This window comes from Capricornis sumatraensis, chromosome 8, assembly GCF_032405125.1.
Source record: "Capricornis sumatraensis isolate serow.1 chromosome 8, serow.2, whole genome shotgun sequence".
Taxonomy (NCBI): domain Eukaryota; kingdom Metazoa; phylum Chordata; class Mammalia; order Artiodactyla; family Bovidae; genus Capricornis; species Capricornis sumatraensis.
The window spans coordinates 96111016-96130797 of NC_091076.1; the positions used below are offsets into that span (position 1 = coordinate 96111016).

The 19782-nt window shown below is 50.8% G+C and overlaps 1 protein-coding gene across 10 annotated transcripts in view; it reads left to right on the forward strand.

The window, feature by feature from the left end:
- Positions 1-17587, forward strand: part of MAPT (microtubule associated protein tau) — a 49850-nt gene extending 32263 nt beyond the window's left edge. For 6 of the 10 annotated variants that reach the window (XM_068976752.1, XM_068976755.1, XM_068976756.1 and 3 more), the window contains 4 exons: positions 7809-7901; positions 11257-11338; positions 12852-12964; positions 17289-17587. In XM_068976752.1, the coding sequence (XP_068832853.1) occupies positions 7809-7901; positions 11257-11338; positions 12852-12964; positions 17289-17504 (504 nt within the window). In that variant the 3' untranslated portion in view covers positions 17505-17587. The remainder of the gene's footprint in view (positions 1-7808; positions 7902-11256; positions 11339-12851; positions 12965-17288) is intronic. The other 4 variants (XM_068976757.1, XM_068976753.1, XM_068976759.1 and 1 more) reach the window with 1 other exon arrangement.
- Positions 17588-19782: the final 2195 nt, after the last annotated feature.

Genomic DNA, 19782 nt, shown 5'->3' on the forward strand with positions numbered 1-19782 from the left:
GGCGAAGGACTGGTTTATAAACCTGCAGAGACTGAAAACCGCACATCAGTCTAACTTGTTGGTTGGAAAAAAAATGTAAAATGTCTGTTTTCTTCATACTCTTCTCTGATTTCATGATTTGCCACAGTGAACATGAAGAGTCCAGAACAAAATTACTTTTAAAGGAAAATTCAAGTAATCACTTGGCCACTTTAACCTAACCAGCTGGATCCACCAGAATTGGGAAGGGGAGGAAGGAGCAGCAGAGGAGAGTCATCTGGGGTAGGGAGGGGGAGGGATTCTTTTAAAAATCCTAAGGCCTGGACTTCCCTGGTGGTACAGTGGATAAGAGTCTGCCTGCCGATGCAGGGGACATGGGTACTGATCCCTGGTCTGGAAGATCCCACAAGCTAGGGAGCAACTAAGCCCATGTGCCCGGAGCCTGTGCACCACGAGGAAGAGTAGCCCCCCCCTACACACACCATTTGAAGCAACCAAGACCCAGTGCAACCTAAAATTTAATTTTAAAAGAAAACGGATCTTGTTTTTAAAAAATCCTAGTGTCAGAGCCTTACATGAACCTCGAATGTCTTGAGGGGGCCACCCCAGGCGTTCCCAGGGGTTCAGCAGTCCAGGCTGAAACCCCGTGTCCCTGAATTCTTACTGACCTCTGGTTTCAACCCTGACTGCTGGAGCCTCCCACGAGCCCTGGATCTGGGACTAATTTTCTTTTTCTTTTTTCCCACTTCTGGTCCTGCCCCTGCCGCTATTTTCAGATTCCAAGCACCTGGCTCCTCAGACGACTCAGACCCAGCCCAGGTCAGGCCCTAGGTCCTGCACCCCCTTCCCCAGAGTCTGTCCCAGTGCTATGCCTAGGGGGATCATGGAGGGGGGAGTTCAGACACACAGAACCAGCATTTAAAACACCTAAAGAACAAAAAGGACCCACTGCAGGTGTAAGCGATACGAAATTAACATCCTTCTATCCTGATGAGGGTGTGAATCCCTGCAGTCCTTTTGGATATAAAAAAGGATTATTCATAGTTTTCACAGTTTAATTCTGCTAAATCAATGGGTCTTGTTGAAGGATCTCATATCCCCTTCCTCTGGACTAGATTGAAGGTCACCTTGAGATCTTTGTGTCCCTCTGGCTTCACACTTGATGTACAGTAAATGCTGTATACTCAAAATCAGGGAAAGAAAGAAGGCTCTAAATTCAGAAAAAGCTTCATGCACAAGAATGCAGATTGTGCTTTATTAATAATTGCAAAACAAAATAACTCAAAAGTCTAAATTAGAAATAATAGTGATGCCATACTATAAAATATTTGCAGTCATTAATAATTATCTTTGGAAATACTATAAGTAAGTTAAAAACAAAACTGTATAAATTTTGTAGGTTATATCTACCACCTGTATAAAAGCCATGTAGAGAAGACAAATATGACAAAACGCTAATAGTGGCTCAGAGAAATTGTGACTGATTCTTTTTTTCTATTTTTACCTTTCTTCCTTAATTTTTTATAGTGAAACCATTTCTAATTAGAAAAAAAATGGAGGGACTTCCCTGGCGGTCCAGGGTTAAGACTTTGTGCTTCCACTGGTCTGGGAACTAAGATCTCAAATGCCATGCAGTGTAATCAAAAAAAATTAAAAAAAAAAAAAAAACTGGCTAGAAATACAGTTGTGACTGAAAGTGTCACAGTAGATATTAGTAAAATATCTATGTTTTTATTAGTAAAATAAAAACAATAAAAGGACATAGTTCATATAATTGAAAAGGAAAAATTAACAAATACAAGGAATCAAACTGTAAGGAAAAGGGTTTATCTGTTGTTAAGAGTTCAGATGTGTCAATAATCTATTTAGTCCATAAAGAAAAATACATATAAATAGAGAGAAGCAGAAATTGCTTCTCATTTCTAACCTCAGTGTGATACACAAACTTCATTGTATGCATATTGTTAACATGACCACAAATGCTCAAAAATCAAATTTTCCTTTGTCACTGCTCATTCAGTTTAGAAATAAAAATGCCTTTTCCAAGTGTCTTGGTTACAAATGCCATAAATTATGTGGCAATGCCCCCAAATTATACTTAGAAGGAATTCATCATTTTAAATGCTTTAATTTTTTTTTAATTGACTGCAGCATATAAATTATGCTCTTATTGGTGGGGAAAAAAGAATACAAGCAAAGAAACAATACACAAAGAGACGACAGAAATAAATTTAGAAAATGGAGCATACAATAGTATCAAAAACTGATTCCTTCCTTCTTCCCTTTCTTCATCCAGCATTTCTGGGGCACCTCTGAGTGCCAGGCCCTGTGCCGAGTTCCTACCCCAAGGCCCAGGCAGGAGAGAGAGACACTGAGCTGATTAAGCAGGGGCAAAAGGAGAGGTTGGCCAGGGAAGCTTATGCAGGAGGGAGGAGCCTGCTGCACCATTGAGGGTTCCCCACACTGAGGGTCACCTGCGTTGTGGAGTGTTGCACACAATTGTCACCAACAAAGCAGAGAAGACAGGACAGATCCTTGTTTAGGACCATCATCAAGTCTTTAAAAGGACAGTTCTTGTACCCGCCCGAACCGCCACCGTCCCCCCCCCCCCCCCCGCCCCACCCATATACTGTTGGGGACACAGACTGAGAACGACTCTGGGGAAACTGCACCTGGAGTCCTGAGAACTAAAGCAAAATAAAGCTAAAACTGGCACCAGCTGGGGTGGCAGACGGGTGTGGGTTAGGGTGGAGCTTTGTTTGTTTACATGTGAGCTTTGGAGAGTTAACAGCTGATAGAGGGAGGTCCCTGCTGGGTCTCTTGGTCCAGACAGCATAGGATGGAGAGTGGAGGGCACCCCCTGGCAGAGCCTCAGGCTCCACAGTCAGTCGCGGAGAGGGTATTGAATAAGAGGGTGAGTGTGGACCCAGCCGAGGTTAGGGCAGCACCAACCTCAGCAGCCTCTCTAGGGAGTCAGTGGAGAGCAGAGGTCCCAGGTACCTCCCAGAGTGAGAGAGAAGGAGTTCATCAGGGCTGAGGCGGCCAGGTAAGGAGAACTCAGGGGATACTTGTGGGTTCCAAGGTGAAAAGGGACTTGCAGAGTCATGACCAGAGCATGGGAGGTGGTCTGGTTGGCTTTGAGCAGATGGAGCTAAAGTCACTTCCTCAGAATGTGCAAGCCAGGAACTTAGATGCAAAGGCCCCCCCAGGCAGGCCTGAAACTCACCAGAGCTACAGGGCTTGGACAGGCTTGAGCTGCGATGTTCCAGATGGCCACAAGATGGCAATAGCACGCTATAAGTGTCTGGTTCTGGAGCCCTGAAGTGTTTTAAAAATTTGTTACATTTGTTGACAAAGTTTCAAGTCTCATTTTTAAAAGTACAAGTGTAGAACATCGATGCAGAGTAAAGAAAGTGAGTCTGGACCTAGGATAGTTTGCTTGTCCTGGATCAGGCCCCGGGACTCAACTGAACTTGACCTGAGGTGTCAGGCTGTGCAGAACCAGGCGGGGCCCCTCCTGGGGGGCAGCCTTGAGACCCTCTGGACATCTCTCCCCGTCCACAGCATCTGTGTTTATGAAAAAAAAAATCTTGTATAAGTTCCATCATTTTAAAGATTCTTGGGTCAGTCACTGTTTAAAGGAGCAGCATAAACAGTTGCAAAGGGGCGCTCTGTGTGTGCAGTCGTGCCCCACTCTCTGTGACCTTCTGGACTGCAGCCCGCCAGGCTCCCCTGTCTATGGAAATGACTCCCCTAATATTTGATCTCCAGTGTCAGTTCTCAAGCTGACCACTTTGGACTTGAAGAGAAGGCTTGCTGTGGGTGTCCAGTGCTCACCCCAGGTTAGATTTCCTCCAGAACATCCCAGCCCCCAGTCCTCAGCACTGGGCCTGTTGACCCTAGTGAAGCCACGCCGGGCCCAGCACAAGACAGTGCTGGAGACAGGCCCCTCCAGGGGCGGCCCAAGGACACTTGGGCAGCCTGGGAGCTGCTGAGGGTGGAGGGAGGGCTGGGCCATCTGGAGCACCTCGAGAAATCTGAGCCCAAACAGAACCAGAACAAGATCTGATGTGGGTTAGGAACCATTTCAGGTTTTCCAGGAAATGGAGTAAACCCAAATGGACCTGCTCCCGGCCTTATGCCACCCCAACCTCTCCTCCAGGGTCAAACCCTGACCACAGGAATTTGTCCCTTGACTAGTGGTCTCCTAGATCAAAATTTGGAGCTTCCAAAACATTGCTTTTCCCTTTGGCTATTTGCAGTGTCTGCCCCGGAGCTGAGGCTCAATATCACACATTTACTATAGTTGAGAACTTAAGTTTCAGGATTCCAATTTCATAATGACAACCATTGCCCTTTTTATTTTTCCTTTCTGTAAATCTACCATTCTGTAAAGGGTGTTGGCTTAATTTGAGGACTAACAGTAATTCAGGCCTGCTTGCTAAATATCCTTATGTCTCTTGCCAAATCCCACAAAAGTTTGTTGCCTTTTTTGTGGGAACAAGAAGAAGCCTGGAGAAAACATTTCTGTGTCTGTTGCACATTGTGTTATTGCTTTATGTCTCGAGTCATTTGATGACTTTCTTGTAAGGATTAGTACAGAAAACAAGGCTATTCTCCTTGAAAAACTGGTCAGTGTTCTTTGTCAGATTAGAGTTATGTAACCCATCACATTTCCCTTTTTGTTTTGACTTCCCGGAAGCTCAGAGCTAAATGTTGTTTAGTTGCTAAGTTTGTCCGACTCTTCTGTGACTCCACGTATTGTAGCCCGCCAGACTCCTCTGTCCTTGGGATTTCCTAGGCAAGAATACTGGAGTGAGTTGCCATTTCCTTCTCCACAGAGCCAAATGTAATGATCAGCCTTATGATCGTCAGTCCTGATGACCTCCCCTTCTCTTAACTGTCTTTTCAATTTTCTTGTTTTATTATTTTGTGTGTGTGTGTGTGTCTGTACTTTCCAATTCTAAACTGCTCCAGTTCTCTTGTGAAAGTAGGCAAGTCTGCTTCTGGAACTTATTTGGTGGAAAGTTATGAATAAAAAATGATCCCCAAAGCAGGAGTGCATGTGGGACTCCTTGAAATTTGAGGGTGGGACAAAACAATTCAAAGACATTTTGCAGACGGTGACAGCAACTCCCTGTGAAGCAGGTGAGAAAACCTGTTCCACCTCCTCATCTCAGCTCAAGCCGGGGCTGAGGTGCCGCCTACTGTCTCCTTGCTGGGAGGAGAGACATCACCGTTCACCTAGAGAGTCTTGTTTCTATTTAGCTTATGAGACAACAGGCTTGAGGACAACTCAGGCAAACTGTTGTTACATAGGTATCCGTGGCCGCAGAAACACCCAGATCTAGATTCCTGTGTGGATTCTGTTGCTGATTAGAGAAAGTCACTGAACTTCTTTGGGTTTTAAATGGCCTCTTCATCAGTAAGGTGGCAGGCGGAAAGGTTGACATGGAATTAGGTATTCATCCAGCCTCTAGATGAGGGATGGTTTTTACACTTAAAAACCAGAGAAGCTGGACTTGCCTGGTGGTTCAGTGGTTGCGACTCTACGCATCCAGTGCAGGGGGCCCGGGTTTGATCCCTGGGTGGAGAGCTAAGATCCCAGGTGCCCCGTGACACGACCCAAAAAACAAAAAACCAGAGAAGTTACAGAGGAAGAAATGTTACAAAGGAAGTATATTAAAATATCAGCATTTGTATGCTAGAAAAATAAATACAACTACTAACAAAAAAGGACAAAGGAACAATTTTAATAATAAAGAAAATGCAGAATAAGCCAACAATACAAATCTATTTTAATCAAGGAAATAAAAACAATTTCTTTTAATCGCACAATGCTAGTGGCAATATAGTGAAACTGTCTCACCAGTGCTCACAGGAGAAATTAATCTGACCCTTTAAAAAGCCATTTGGAGGATTGTGTGTGGGATTTTTACAGTATTTATAACTTTGGCCCAGAAATTGTATTTCTGGGACTTTGTGCTATGAAAATAATCCTCAAAATGGGAAAAACTTGTAGAACAATGTCCATGGTGAGGCTGTTTGTATTATTTAACATGAAATCAATATAAATATCTGATAGCATAGATAACACAAAAGGGAATAGGACATTTTTTTAAGGCTTCTGATGACTGTAGAACATGGCAAATACTTGGTAAAGACAGATATAAAATATATAGGCATACATTTATGTGTCTACAGTGGCAGTTTTATTTTTATATATGAGAGTTCAAGAGTATAAGAAAATGCAGTAGTGGTTGTGTTAGAGTAGCCAGAAAACTTTTCTTGAACCTCTGTTTTTCAAGAACATAGTTTTATTACTTAATGAAAAACATACACAGCTTTTTACTTTAAAGGAACATAAAAGAAAACAAAGAGGTGGGTTAGATATGTATTTCCCAGGTTTTTCAATCCAGATCAATGAAATTAAGGGAAAAAACAGGGATGGAGCCTAAGAGAAAATTACTGTATTTAGCTTGCCAGGTTAATGATACTAAAATATTATCTATTACCAATGTAATTTAATAATTAACAATTTAATGGAGGGAAAGTCATTTTTAAAATCTTACTGGAGGATAAGTTCATTTTAATATCAAAATGGTAGGATGGATAACTTTTGCTATCACGTCCTTATTTCCTCCATTGGCTGAGGACCTGTGGACCCCTGATGGCCGGCTCTAGGGTCAGATTTGGAACCCTTCTCCTGAGATAAGGCAGGCCCGGGCTCTGACCACCCCCAGCCTCAGGGTTAGTGGGCCCCCCAGCAGCGACTGCCACTTTTCCAGAATTTTAGAGGGTGTGCTGGTACTTCATTGGGAACTTTAGTTGGCAGTTGTTCATACCTGTGATCGATGAAAACTAAGGCCTCGTGTTTGCAAATACTGAGCCTCCTGATGAGGGGCCCCTGGTGATGATGGATCACCGCTCTCGAAGACAAATCGTGGAGTTCAGCTCGCCTCCTCTATGTATTCATACACAGACAATGGGATAAAAATCTGCCCCCCCCACCCCCCCGCTGAATGTTAATAGCCTCACACTTTTCCCGTGGGACCTGGAAAAAAGGGAGCCTCGCAGAAAAACAGTATGGTCTCTACCATCCCCACACCTGCTCAGGGAAACTTACGGAAGGGTGCCTGGGAGCACTGTTCCTGCTGAGCGCCTGGGGGTTCATGGCCGAGGACCAGCCGATGGATGGAAGGGCGGGCACTCACCGTGCCTTCCCAAGAGACACAGGCCTTCCCTGAAGGGGTCTGGATTTACCTTCTCCATAAATCTACCCTTGCCCTCCCCATGAAGTCAGGGATTCTTGAACAGGAACGAAACACCAGGGGAGCTTTTCAGAAGCCCGAGAGTCTAAGGTCAGGAGTGGGATCTGGGATTTTAACAATATACCTGCAGGAGATTGCAGTGCCTACAGACTCGAGAACAGCCAGGTAAAGGTCTCGGTGCATGTTCAGATGGGTCTGGTAGGTGTGTGAGTGAGGCCGCAGTGAGGACCTTTTATTTATTCATTTAATAATGTAACAGCATTTGCTCCATCTCAACCTGGTGGACCCCCACCTCCGAGGTGCTCTCTGACCGGGGAGGCCGCCCTACTGCAATCCTCCTGGAAAGGGAAGAGCCACTTCTGATGATCTGTTTTGTAAGCCCAGGGCTGTAAGGTGGGGTCCATCTCCAACCACTCACAGTTCTGGAATGCTCCCCAGGGAGGTGTGAATCAGCCTGCCCTCCTCTCCCCAGGCCTGCAGCCAGGCAGCGAGTGTGTTTGTGCGGGCAGACACGTCTGGGTGTGGTGTGTCACTCATCCTTTTTTCTGGCTGTCAAAGGTGCAGATAATTAATAAGAAGCTGGATCTTAGCAACGTCCAGTCCAAGTGTGGCTCAAAGGATAATATCAAACACGTGCCAGGAGGCGGCAGTGTGAGTACCGTCACACTTTCCAGCTGTGGTTCCGGGTTTGAGAAGTGGCATGAGTGTTTGTACTTGCGAGACATTGCATAGAATAAACCATGCTCAGGTGCAGAGTCTACCAGGTCCCCAAGTAAATGCAACCCAGACGCCCCGCACCCACGGGTCCAGGAGGGGTGCCCTGTTGCATGGTCAGATCGAGTGACTGGTCCTCCGACCCTTTCCTGGAAGCGGGGTCCTCCCAGCCCCATTGTTGCGCCCGGTCACGGGGAGCCCCACAGCCCATGTGAGTTAGAGCTGAAGGTGGTGGCACCTGAGACTGGGCTCTGACACCACCTCCTCCATCACCTGGGTAGGTTCACTTTAAGGGGCTCCACTGGGAACAGCTGGGCCACACCAAGGTCTTTACAGTCCTGCCTCGGGACAAGCAGAGGCCACCAGGTTCTGCTCCCATCTGTCTTCTCCAGGTCTGCGAGGGATGAGCTGATTCGTAAGCCTCTTGGCTCTTGTTTGAAACCAGTTCCACCCCTGGCGGAAGCTCCAGATGCGAAAGAACCCAACAAAAGTATAGGGAGCGGCCCGCAGCTGAGGGGGGACAGAAATGCTGCTTGGAGCCCTTTGACGTTTGGCTGCCTCCAGGTGTCCCTGGGGACTCCCTGCGTCCCCACTGGATGCATCCCTGAGATTTGGGGCTGGCATCCTCATTCTTGCCTGCCCACTTGATCAGCTCTGGCGGGATCTTCCAAGTGACCAAACTGGGTGCAGATTCGGCATCCTGAGGCTCGGCCCCCCTTCTCCACAGCCCTCTTGCTCCGCCAGGCTCTCTTGGTCGGCCGTAGGCAAATGTTGAAACATTCTGGGGAGCAGGAGATTCAAGCCCCTTTGACGTCCACCCCTGGGGAAAAGGATGGCTTGTGAGAGCAGGCATCTGGTCCCCAGCTGGCAGCGCTGGGGAGAGGGTGGTTTATAGGACAGTGGAAGCCCTGGGGGGTGTGCTCTGTCCAGAAAGTGCCCAGCCTCTACCCATACATCATCCACATCCAGACCTGAGGGTTTATTCTTGCAATGTGCTGCTGCCTCCCGCCCTGGGCACCCAGGGCGGGCTCTGTGAGTGGCCCCCGGAGTGGTGGGCACTCACCCCGAGGCTGCTGCATGGTGCTTCACTAACGCTTCCCTCACCAGTGTCTGCTCAGTGTCCCCCCTGCCCAGTGTCCCCCGTCCCTGCTCTCCTGTCCCACTGCCACCTTGTCTTCTGCCAAGAGAAGGGGTGGGGACCACCTGCACCCGCTGCCAGCCTGACCACAGGCTCTGGGTGACATTGCTGTTTTAGCTTTGACTCCTGGTTTCCCTGCCGAACGGGGGCTTCAGCCAGAGCAGGAAAGACATGTGTTTTCCGGTTTAACTCGTGTCTGGTCGGCTGATGGGAGGTTGTGCTGCTGGGGCTGGAGGCGTGCAGACCGCAGTTTCCAGCGGAAGCTTGGAGGAGGGGGTACATGCCAGCTGCTGGGAGGGCAGTGCCTAAGACCTCGAGGGACTTCCCCAGGAGAACCTCCCGTCTGTCCTGCACTCTGTGGGCCGGCGGACTAGCCTGGGACCCAGCAGAGAGCCACAAGATGTTGGCTCGTGACCGCTGCAGTAGGAGCTGTCATAGCTCTTCTGGTGAAAGGTGGCTGAGGGTGATAAGTCCCTGCGCAATGTCAGCCTCAAGCGCTTGGGGGGCTGTGGGCCCCTGGCCTGGCAGGGAGCCCCTCCTCAGCTTGGATGTGACTCCCCAGCAGGCAGGCCCTGCTCCTTGCCGCGGTTCTCCCTGCCTCGTTATTGACTCCCGGCTTCACTCCGGAGCCTGGCTTCCTCCCTCCCCAGCCTCAACCGCCTGAGCCCTCCCTGTCCTGGCTCCCATCCTCCCCCGCCCTCCCCCATTTCTCTCCCCTCCCCTTCCCTCCCCCTCCATCATGCCTTCCCCCTTTCCTCCCGGCCAATCCAGGCTCTCCCTTCTACACAGCCCCACCCTCCTCCTCCACAACTGATTACACCCTCACCCCACCCCCCACCCCCAGCCAAACAGGCTGAAAAGAGAGGGAAGCCTCGCACACACCAGCCTTTGCTATCTTGCTCCTGCGAGGAAAGGGGCTAGTTTCCACAGCTCCCTATCTCCCCAACTCCAGCACCCCACCTGGAGCGCAGGCTCAGAACCCCTCATTAACCCACCCACCCCCACAGGCGCAGACTCCCCGCGCCTCCCTCCCCACACCTAGGCACACAGGCCACGTCCCCTGGTCAGCCTCCATCAACTCTGCCAGTAATCGACAAATGCCAACATGATTTTGATGAACGTAATTTGGGGTTGTTCCAGATGATTTAGACCTAAGTAAAAACTCCTCTTTGATGTGCTTGTTAAACCCATTCTTGGCACGAGGCCATTCCTCTCTCCAGGTAACTCCAGGGCTGGGAGCAGGAGCCCACTGGCTCAGTGGTGATTGGCCTGTGTCCTCAGGTGACCTCACACAAGGGACGTGTCACCCCGTGACCATCAGGGGCCCCAACAGTCATGGTTTTGTGCAGACTTCCTCAAGGAGACCCCCTCTGCTGACGCTGGGTCCCTGTGGGGGTGTCTCCTCCAGGCGGCTGGGGGGTGGCTGTGTGGCTGGGCCACATGCTGGACCCTCAGGCCGGCTCTGAGCCCTGGGGCCCTTAGGCCTCCCCGCGTGCGTCTGCTGAGTCTCCTTGAGACACTAAACCCGTGATTCCTGCTGTGCCGCCTGACTGTCCTGCTCGTGTTGCTTTGCTCTTTTCGGTAAAGAACCTAACTGTCCAGGACGCTGTGTGCCCAGGCGCAGCCTGGCGCTTCACTCTTCCCGGGTCGCCGAAGTGCTCTTCCCCGCTCGCTGACCATCGTTGTTCTGCTCTGGGGTGCTGGGGTTCGTGAAGCTTCTCCTGGGAGAAGGTGCTCCTAACCACCCCACCCCGCCCTCTGCTCTCAGAGGCCCAGCAGACACGGCTATCTTGCTTTGCCAAGATTTTTCAGCTGCCGCACACACGGACCCCTTCTTTCTGTCGTCACTGAATGCGATCTGTCGATTTCATGTCAGGAAAGATAATGACCTTTTCACGTGTGTTTGCCAAACCAGTGCCCAATGGAGAGGTAGCCCTGCATTTCTCTGAGGGCCCTTGTCCTATGGGATCGAAGGCACTCCATTTATTTCACGCCCAGGGCAGGGTTGGCAGAATTCCAACACATTTTCCCATCAGTGCTAGTTCCTCGTGGCAGACCGGAAATGCTGTCCGAGCAGGGCCTGCTGATTTTCATTGTTTCACTCCCAGCAAAATCAATCCTGTTTTACTCTCTCTCGTTCTCTCTCCCCTCCAGGTGCAAATAGTCTACAAACCAGTGGATCTGAGTAAGGTGACCTCCAAGTGTGGCTCATTAGGCAACATCCATCATAAGCCAGGTAGCTCTTGTAGAAGGCAGGACGGGGCGGGGTGGTCAGGGGGCGGGGCCGGACGGGGCGGGGCCTTCTCCGGAAGTGGCTGGGAAGGATGGATGAGATGGGCCATCAAGGAGAGTGTTGGAGGTGGAGCTTGCTGGGGCCTGGGAGGTGTGGCTCTGTGTGTAGCTCTGGAGCGGGACCAGGCTGCCCAAGACAAAGTAAGAACAGAGAGCGGATGCTGAGCTAAACTCTGACCCGCGGCCCTCCAAGCGGGCTGCGCACAGGGCCTCTGAAGCTGGGGAAGAACCTGATCTGGCTCCCGAAGACTGGCTCCGTGGATTTGGTCCCCAGTTTGGTCCTCAGCCAAGAGGAGGGACATTTCACCCACTGCTCCAGCTACAACATTGGACTCCTGGGTCATGGCCATGTCCCCGCCGAAATGATAGTGTGGAACTCTCCATGCGCACCCTTCCCCTCTCCATCTCATGCCATGCGGAAATTGGTGCCGCCTGTAGATCTTCCTGCAACAGTGGAAACGTTCTGTACCTGTCCTGTTCACTGTGGTAGCCACTCACCATATGCGGCTGTTGAGCATTTGAAATGTGGCCGGTGCAGTTGAGGAAATGAACCAATTTTATGTAATGAAATTTGAGAAATTCCATGGCGGTCCAAAGGTTAGGTCTTGGCACTTTGACTGCCGGTCCCAGGTTCATTCCCTGATCCGGGAGCTAAGATCCCACAAGCCGTGCGGTGCAGCCAAAAAATTTAAATTAAAATTTAAAAATAAATAAAATTTAAGTAGCCACTGGCTACCATCTTGGAGAGCCCAGATCTAGATTCTAACTCCTGCCTGAGAGTCCAGAGCAGGGCTTCTCCGTTAGGTCCTCTCCGGGGCTTGAACCATTACATTACTGCAGGAAGAGAGATGGTCAGAAGTGCAGTTTAGAATGTCATTATTTTCTGTCTTGGACATTTTGGGGGAGTTGAGTCTCTCTGCCTCTCCTGGGGCCACCATCCCATCACACTGTGGAGCAATTTTGTTGAGTGGCTTTATCCTTCCAAAGAAAGTAATGTGGTTCATCTCTTCCTCAGGTCATGTCTCCCACACTTGGACAAGGCATCAAGTGTCTGAGGAGGGAGAAAATGTCAGGGCCCTTCCCTATGAAGGGTGCATTTTGCCCTTCAGTTTAATTCCGAGGTCTTACAGGATGTTGGCATAGAAGGCTCCACTCCTTGGAAGCCTACCAATTTAGAATTTAGAATAATTTCTCTTGAACTGAGCTGTCCTTTACCTTTGCATTAAGGAGGAAGAGTTTGCTGAGTAGATATTTGATGTACACCCTGATTAGTGAGATAAAAAGAAAAAAATGAAGATGAAGCAAATTGTTTTCAAGCCCTTTGGTAGGACCTACTTGTTCCAAACCACACTCTAAATAAAAGCTGGTCTTAGCTCCTCCTCAAGGTCAGCGTCTGCATGGGGTCACTGGCTTAGCCCTCACTCAAGGCTTGGCGCCCTTTGTGTGTTGTGTTCCAGGAGGTGGCCAAGTGGAAGTAAAATCTGAAAAGCTGGACTTCAAGGATAGAGTTCAGTCGAAGATTGGGTCCCTGGATAACATCACACACGTCCCTGGCGGAGGGAATAAAAAGGTAAAAGGGCGGGGCAGAGGCTGTAACAAAGTCCAGTGTCTCAGCAGGAGAGCAGAGGGTCCCATGCTGACTGGTTTGATGTGGAGTCTCAGCTACTTGTGGGGATCCACCTGGGCTGCCCTTTGCCATCCTTGGGAGCTTTAACAGCCTTGATGCCACAGGCCCCGCCTTGGAGATTCTGACTAGTTTGTCTCAGGAGCCATCTGGGTGCCTGGAGTGGAGCTTTTAAAGCCCCCGGGTGACTCTTCAGTGCAGGTAAAGGTGAGAGCTACTGCCCTCGGCCCTGTGGTTGGCCAGCACCCCCAAAAGGAGGTAGCCATTGCCAAAGCCAGCCTCAGTCACCAAGAGCCAGTCATGGGAACATGACCTAATTTTCTAAATAGGTCACTAGGCAGTTAGAGCCAAACAGTGATGCTGGAATCCAGGTTTCAACAAAGCCTCTGCAGGTGTCCATGAGGAGGCCACTGGACCAAGAACCTGGGTGTTCCCCATGGTTCCTAGAAGCCCTGGGTCTGGATGTCTGTGTGCAGTGGGGGCTGGGGAACCCCAGTGCCTCCCTCTGGGCTCATCACTGAATTCTGTTGTGTGGCGGCGCTTTTTCTCTTCATAAATTCAGTGAAATGCCCTCCGGGGTTTCCTGCCCACGCCTGCCCTGAAGTTCTGCAGGTGGTTCGTGTTCCAGTCTTCAGTGCCTCCCAGCAGCTGACTGAGGAGGACGGAGAGAGAAGGGCCGTCCCAGCACAGAAACCAAGACCCAGCCCAGCGGTGCAGTGCAAAGGGCCCCACTAGTTGAAGTGGCAGCTGGGCCAAGGTTGGCGGGAGCTGGGGTCCCCATGCAGTCAGCCCCCTCCCCCCATCCTGCCCACCACCTCCTCCTCCTCTGGTCTGGACCGACAGACACACCCCACCTTTGCGGTGAAAGCCTGACTGCGTGGTTTCTGAGCGGCACTTGCTGCACTGTGTGTGCTTAAAGCAGCGGTTGGCACTGATGACCAATAATGGAGTCCCGTGAAGGCTGAAGGGAGGCTGGGGTCCTGGCTCCCCACAGGTCTCCCTGACCATCACGCTTTTACATACAGGGTGCCTGGGTCTCCATCAGAAGTGAGACCCAGGGAAATGAGAGGGTTTTTTTGCAAAAGGCCAGCTTGTCTCCATTGCTGCCCCGCCCTGTTTAACACAGGACCTCCCTGCCCTGGGGAGCTTAATGAAACTGCCGTCCCACCCGGGAAAGTCTGACTGATTATATATGGAATGAGTGGGTAGGTCTGGGTGTTGGTGATTCCGGGTGAAGGAAGGCCTCTACCCTTGACTCTGGAAGCTTCTCTTTATGGGGGAAAGCTCTGGGCTTGACTCTGCTTGGAGGCGTGACCCCCGGAAGCTCTGCAAGCCCTCTCAGCCTTAGGTTCTTCTTCAGCAAAACGGACGGAAATACCCCCGTCCCAGAGACCAGGGTGAGGCAGGGTCCAGGAGGGTGCCTGGAGCTCTGTAGTCATCAAACAACACGAGTTAGGCGCAAATCCAGGTCTTGACTTCTGTTTTCACTCATCTCTGTGATGCCTCAGAAAGGGAGGGCCCTGCCCACTGCCCGGAAGACACTGTCCTGGTCCCAGAGGGTTTCCTCGTGTTCAGCCCCATTTCCCTCTGTGATGAGCAACACTGCTGACAAGCGGTGGAGTGCAGGAACCCTGCCACCCGAGCTCCTTTCAGCTTGGGGAGTTTGGGGACGTTCCCAGGAGGCTGTCACATTTTTCTTAAGAACATAAACATACGTCAAAATGGTCTTTCAGTTACAGTAATAAAGAAGAGTCGTTTTTTCAAAGCAGTCACCCAAAATAAGCATATAGCTTAGGTGGGAGCCTGATTTTTCTTTACATTCAAATGCCCCTACAATAGGGGCTCTTTTCTTGGGATCCGGGGACTTCTGAACTTGTGGGAAGTTGTCATATGTGTGTGAGAGCAGGCAGGCAGGTGTACACATCTTCCTGGTCTCACCAGATGCTCATGAAGGTCTTGGGTTTGTGCTAAGTCATGTCTGACTCTTTATGACTCTACGGACCATAGCCCACCAGGCTTCCTTGTCCATGGGATTTTCCAGGCAAGAATACTGGAGTGGGTTCCCATGCCCTCCTCCAGGGGATCTTTCTGATCTAGGGATCGAACCTGTGTCTCTCAAGTCTCCTGCATTGGCAGGCAGACCCTTTATCACTAGCGCCACTTGGGAAGCCCCCAACCAGGTCCTAAGACCCCAAAAATGTTGAGGAGTACTGTGTCCATCACTTCAGAGCTCATCAGGAGAGAATACCTGCACTGCTTGGCATCTCCAGCGCAACTGTCTGCTTCTGAGCTTTCCAGGTATCCTCTGGAGCTAAGACCTCCGGGTCAAGGATGCTCTACTTACTTTTTTCTTTATTTTTAAACTGAAGTCTAGCTGATTTAGAGTGTTGTGTTAGTTTCCTGTGTAGAGCAGTGATTTAGTTATACATACCTACATCTATTGTTTTTTTGATTCTTTTCCTTTATAGGTTATTGCAAAGTATTAAGTATCGTTAGTTCCCTGTGCTAGACAATAGGTTCTTGTTGCTTATCTGTTTTATATGTAGTAGGGTATATGTTAATCCTAACCTTCTGATTTATTCCTCTTCCCCTTTCCCCTTTGGTAACCATAAGTTTGTTTTCTGTCTGTGAGTCTCTCTCTGTTTTGGAAATAAGTTCATTTGTATCTTTTTTTTTTTTTTTGCAATATCATTTATTTATGGTGTTGTGCCAATCTATGCTGTATAGCAAAATGACTCAGTTATATACATACATCCTTTTTTTTTTTTAGTATTCCTTTCCATGATGGTTTATCGCAGGATGCTGAATAGAATTCCCTGTGCCATACAGAAGGACCTTCTTGTTTACCCATTCTATAGATACTGGTTTGCATCTGCTAATCCCAAACTCCCAATCCATCCCTCCCCCACACCCTCTTGGTAACCACAAGTCTGATCTCTGTCTGTGAGTCTGTTTCTGTTTTGTAGATGGGTTTATTTGTAGCATGTTTTAGATTCCATATACAAATGATATATAGTGTTTGTCTCTTTCTGACTTACTTCACTTGGAATGATAATCTCTAGTTGCATCCCTGTTGCTGCAAATGGCAATATTTCATTCTTTTGTGGCTGAATTCCATTCTCACATCTTCTTTATTCATTTGTCAATGGACAGTGAGGTTGTTCCCACGTTTCAGCGACTGTGAATAGTGCTGCTGTGGCCATAGGACTGCTGGATCGTATGGCAACTCTTCCCTGTAGACTTTTTGTTGATGGCCGTTATAACTGGAGTGAGGTGATGCCGCGTGTGGTTTTGACTCACATTTCTCTAATAATTGGCGATGTTGAGCAACTTTTCGCGTGCTCTTGGCCATCCTTGTCTTCTTTAGAGAAATGTCTTTTTAGATCATCTGCCTAAGTTTTGACTGAGTTGTTTGCTTTTTTGATAATGAGTTGTATGAGCTGTGAGTATATTTCAGAACAATGCGCTGCTTTGATCAGGGCTCCGTTGCATCATGTTTTCTGGTACACCTGCCAGCACTGCCCACAGCAGCTGCCACCTCTAGGGTTCATCAGTCATTGGCAAAGGGGAGGAATGTGTTCGGCTCAAAGCTGGATGGCTGGGGATCTGGGCCCCTCCCTGTATCTCCTGCAGCCTCTCTTTCCACACTTTGCAGTCTGGCAAAGTGCATGTGCACATCAACGCGAAATGCACATGCCTTTTGACCTACTAGCAATCCCACTTCTAGGAGACACAGTACATATGTGAAATGATGTGAGTACAAAGTTATTCAACATTTTTCACACAGCATTGTCTGTGAGAGCAAAGGTTGGAACAGCCTAAATATCTACCCGCAGGGGAGTAGATACATTTTGGTACATCTGCTGCCATGGGAAAGCACACAGCCTCAACAGCAGTGAGGGAGCTATGCAGGGACAATGCAAGGTAGAGTGCAAAGCGTGTGGATACTGGTGCCATATGTAGTATGTACCTGTATATGTATATGTATTTATACATATATGCCTATATGTACATGTATATGTATTTTTTCTCACACATACATGTTTGCATGTGTGGGCTATTCCTAGAAGGGCACACAAAAAACCCACAATGGTCTCTGCTTCTGGAGAGGGGGCCTGGGGGGCTGGCTGGCAGGTGACTAGGAGGCTGCAGCTTAGCTGTTGGGAAGCCATGAAGCCGTCGTAGCCACCATGGCTCCCTCCCTCCCAAGGCCAGCGGGCGGTCACCCGGCCCAGCTCTCCTCCTTAGCCTGCCTGCTCTTCTCTTACAGATCGAAACCCACAAGCTGACCTTCCGCGAGAACGCCAAAGCCAAGACCGACCACGGGGCGGAGATCGTGTACAAGTCACCCGTGGTGTCGGGGGACACGTCCCCCCGGCACCTCAGCAACGTGTCCTCCACCGGCAGCATCGACATGGTGGACTCGCCGCAGCTCGCCACCCTCGCTGACGAGGTGTCCGCCTCCCTGGCCAAGCAGGGTTTGTGATCAGGCCCCGGGGCGGTCAATAATCGTGGAGAGAAGAGAGTGGGAGAGTGTGGGAAAAAAAAGAATAATGCTCTGGCCCTTCGCCCTCTGCCCTCCCCCAGCTGCTCCTCACAGATCGGTTCATCGGTTAATCACTAACCTGCTTGTCGCTCAGCTCTGGCTCGGGGCTTCCAAATCAGTGACCGGAACAGAGCCAAGTTCAGCTTTCCAAATTGATGGGTGGGCCAGTCCTAATAAAGTATTTTTAAAAACACTCCAAAAGAGGGTCCCACCCAGAATTTCCTTGGGCAGTTACTTTGATTCTTTTTTTTTCCCCTCTGAGTGGAAGAGGGAGAAGGGAGGCTCTGCAAGCTGCTTCCGGGGGCTCTCCAGGCGTGGGGGGGGGTGCCCCATTCTGGGGGTGTCCCCGAGGCAGCAGTGGCAACAAGGGGCTTGAAACTTGGCACTTTGGTGGAGCCACAGGCGCACGGGGCGCCTTTGGAGCAGGACGGGGTGGGCGGGGCTGGGCAGGGGGCGGGGCGGGAAGCGGAAGGGGCCTGTGGGGGGCGGGGACGCTGGGGCCTGCCTGGAGGGCCGCGGGCAGGGCACCGCCTCCGCCGCCCGCCGCAGCCTCGGACCAAGCGGCGTCCCGTTCTTGGGGCTCGGGGTCGGCGGAGGCCTACCCTCTGCGGGGAGAAGGGACGGGGCAGAAGGAAGGTGATGGGAAGGACGTCGTGTGGGTCACCTCCTTGGAAAAGACCACCGAGCGCTGGCCTCTTCCTCGCTTCTCGCAGGGTGGGTGGGGGCTCCTGAGCTCCCTCCGCCCCCTGGAACCCCCCGTTTTATTGAGTTCTGAAGGTGGGAACTGCAGCCGCGTTTTTGGCCACCTCACAGATCTGGAACTTAGGGCTAACCAGTTCTCTTTGTAAGGACTTGTGCCTCTTGGGAGCACCTGCCTGTTTCCAAGCCTGGGCCTCCGGTCCTAAACCTCTCCTCCTTCCCACGGCCAAGCAGCCCTGCGTCTGCCCCCACCACGCCTGTGTGTCTGCCGTGCGGAGCCTGGTCACTGCCTGTCCCCTCACTACGTCACGCTGTCCCGAGTTCCCCGCCTCGCCACCCACCCCTTCTCGGTAATGGACATTGTTCTGATGGGGCGACACCTGCTTTATACCAAGGGGGAAGTCAAGGAGGGCGAGGTCCGGACACTGGGAACCTCCATCTCTCTGAGTTATAGGCATCCAGCTGTGTCCCTCACAATGGCCCCCACGACCTTACTCAGTTCCCTGCCCCCACCGCCATCACAGTCGCAAGCCAGGGTGGGGTTCGCAGTGACCCTGGATGTCCATGCCTTGTCTGGGCCCGGTCCCCGTCCAGTGCCGAGCTGGCAGCAGGCTGGCCGTCCCGGATGCCTGCCATGGCCCTGGGGCAGGCGGGCAAGGCCCCCAGGGCAGGACCACGGCCCCGTTGTCCCCCACTTCTGCCCCAGCTTGTGACTGCCAGCCTCTTGGAGCCCAGCCGCTGCTCGACCCTAAGTCTGTGTCATCAGCCCTCCACACCCCGTAAAGGGAAATGTGCCCCCTCGGAACTGGTTCTTCCCCGCCGTGTCCCAGCGGGAAGCAGGGTGGTCTGTCCTGGAGCAGCTGAACATATACATAGATGTCGCCCTCCCCTCCCCATCCACACCCTGTCGCCTTGTAGTCTGATTTGTCTGTTTATGCTTGGATTCACCAGAATGACTATGATAGTGAAAAGAAAAAAAAAAAAAAGGACGCATGTATCTTGAAATGCTTGTAAAGAGGTTTCTAACCCGCCCTCGTGGGAGTCCTAGGTGTCTCTCACCCCACAGCGGGGACTCAGATCCAGAAGGCCCATGTGGCTCTCCCAGTTGATGAAAGATTTCCGTCAGCATCGGGGACCCAACAGAGACCAGCTCCTGACACTGGGGAACCCTCGGCTGTGAACACCTGAAGCCCAGGAGAGGACAGCAGCTCCAGTCCCCCCTCCCTGACCCGCGGCTCCCTTCTGTCAGGCAGAGGGCACGTGTCTTGCGGTGAGATGGCCCCAGAGAAGCCCCATAGCAGCCCCGAGAGAGGGTTGGACAGTTCCCCGCATCACGAGTGCCTACTGGGGCAAGGTCTGCAGCCCACCCCTCAGCTCCAAGCTCTCCCTCAGGAAGGATGGTCCAGCCGCCCACCCAGGGCCCCTACGGTCACAGCAGGGCCTGGGATGAACAACCAGCCCCAGGGGCCCCCAGCTTTCTGATGCGGTGACAAGTCAGAAGACACTTGCCGACCCTCTC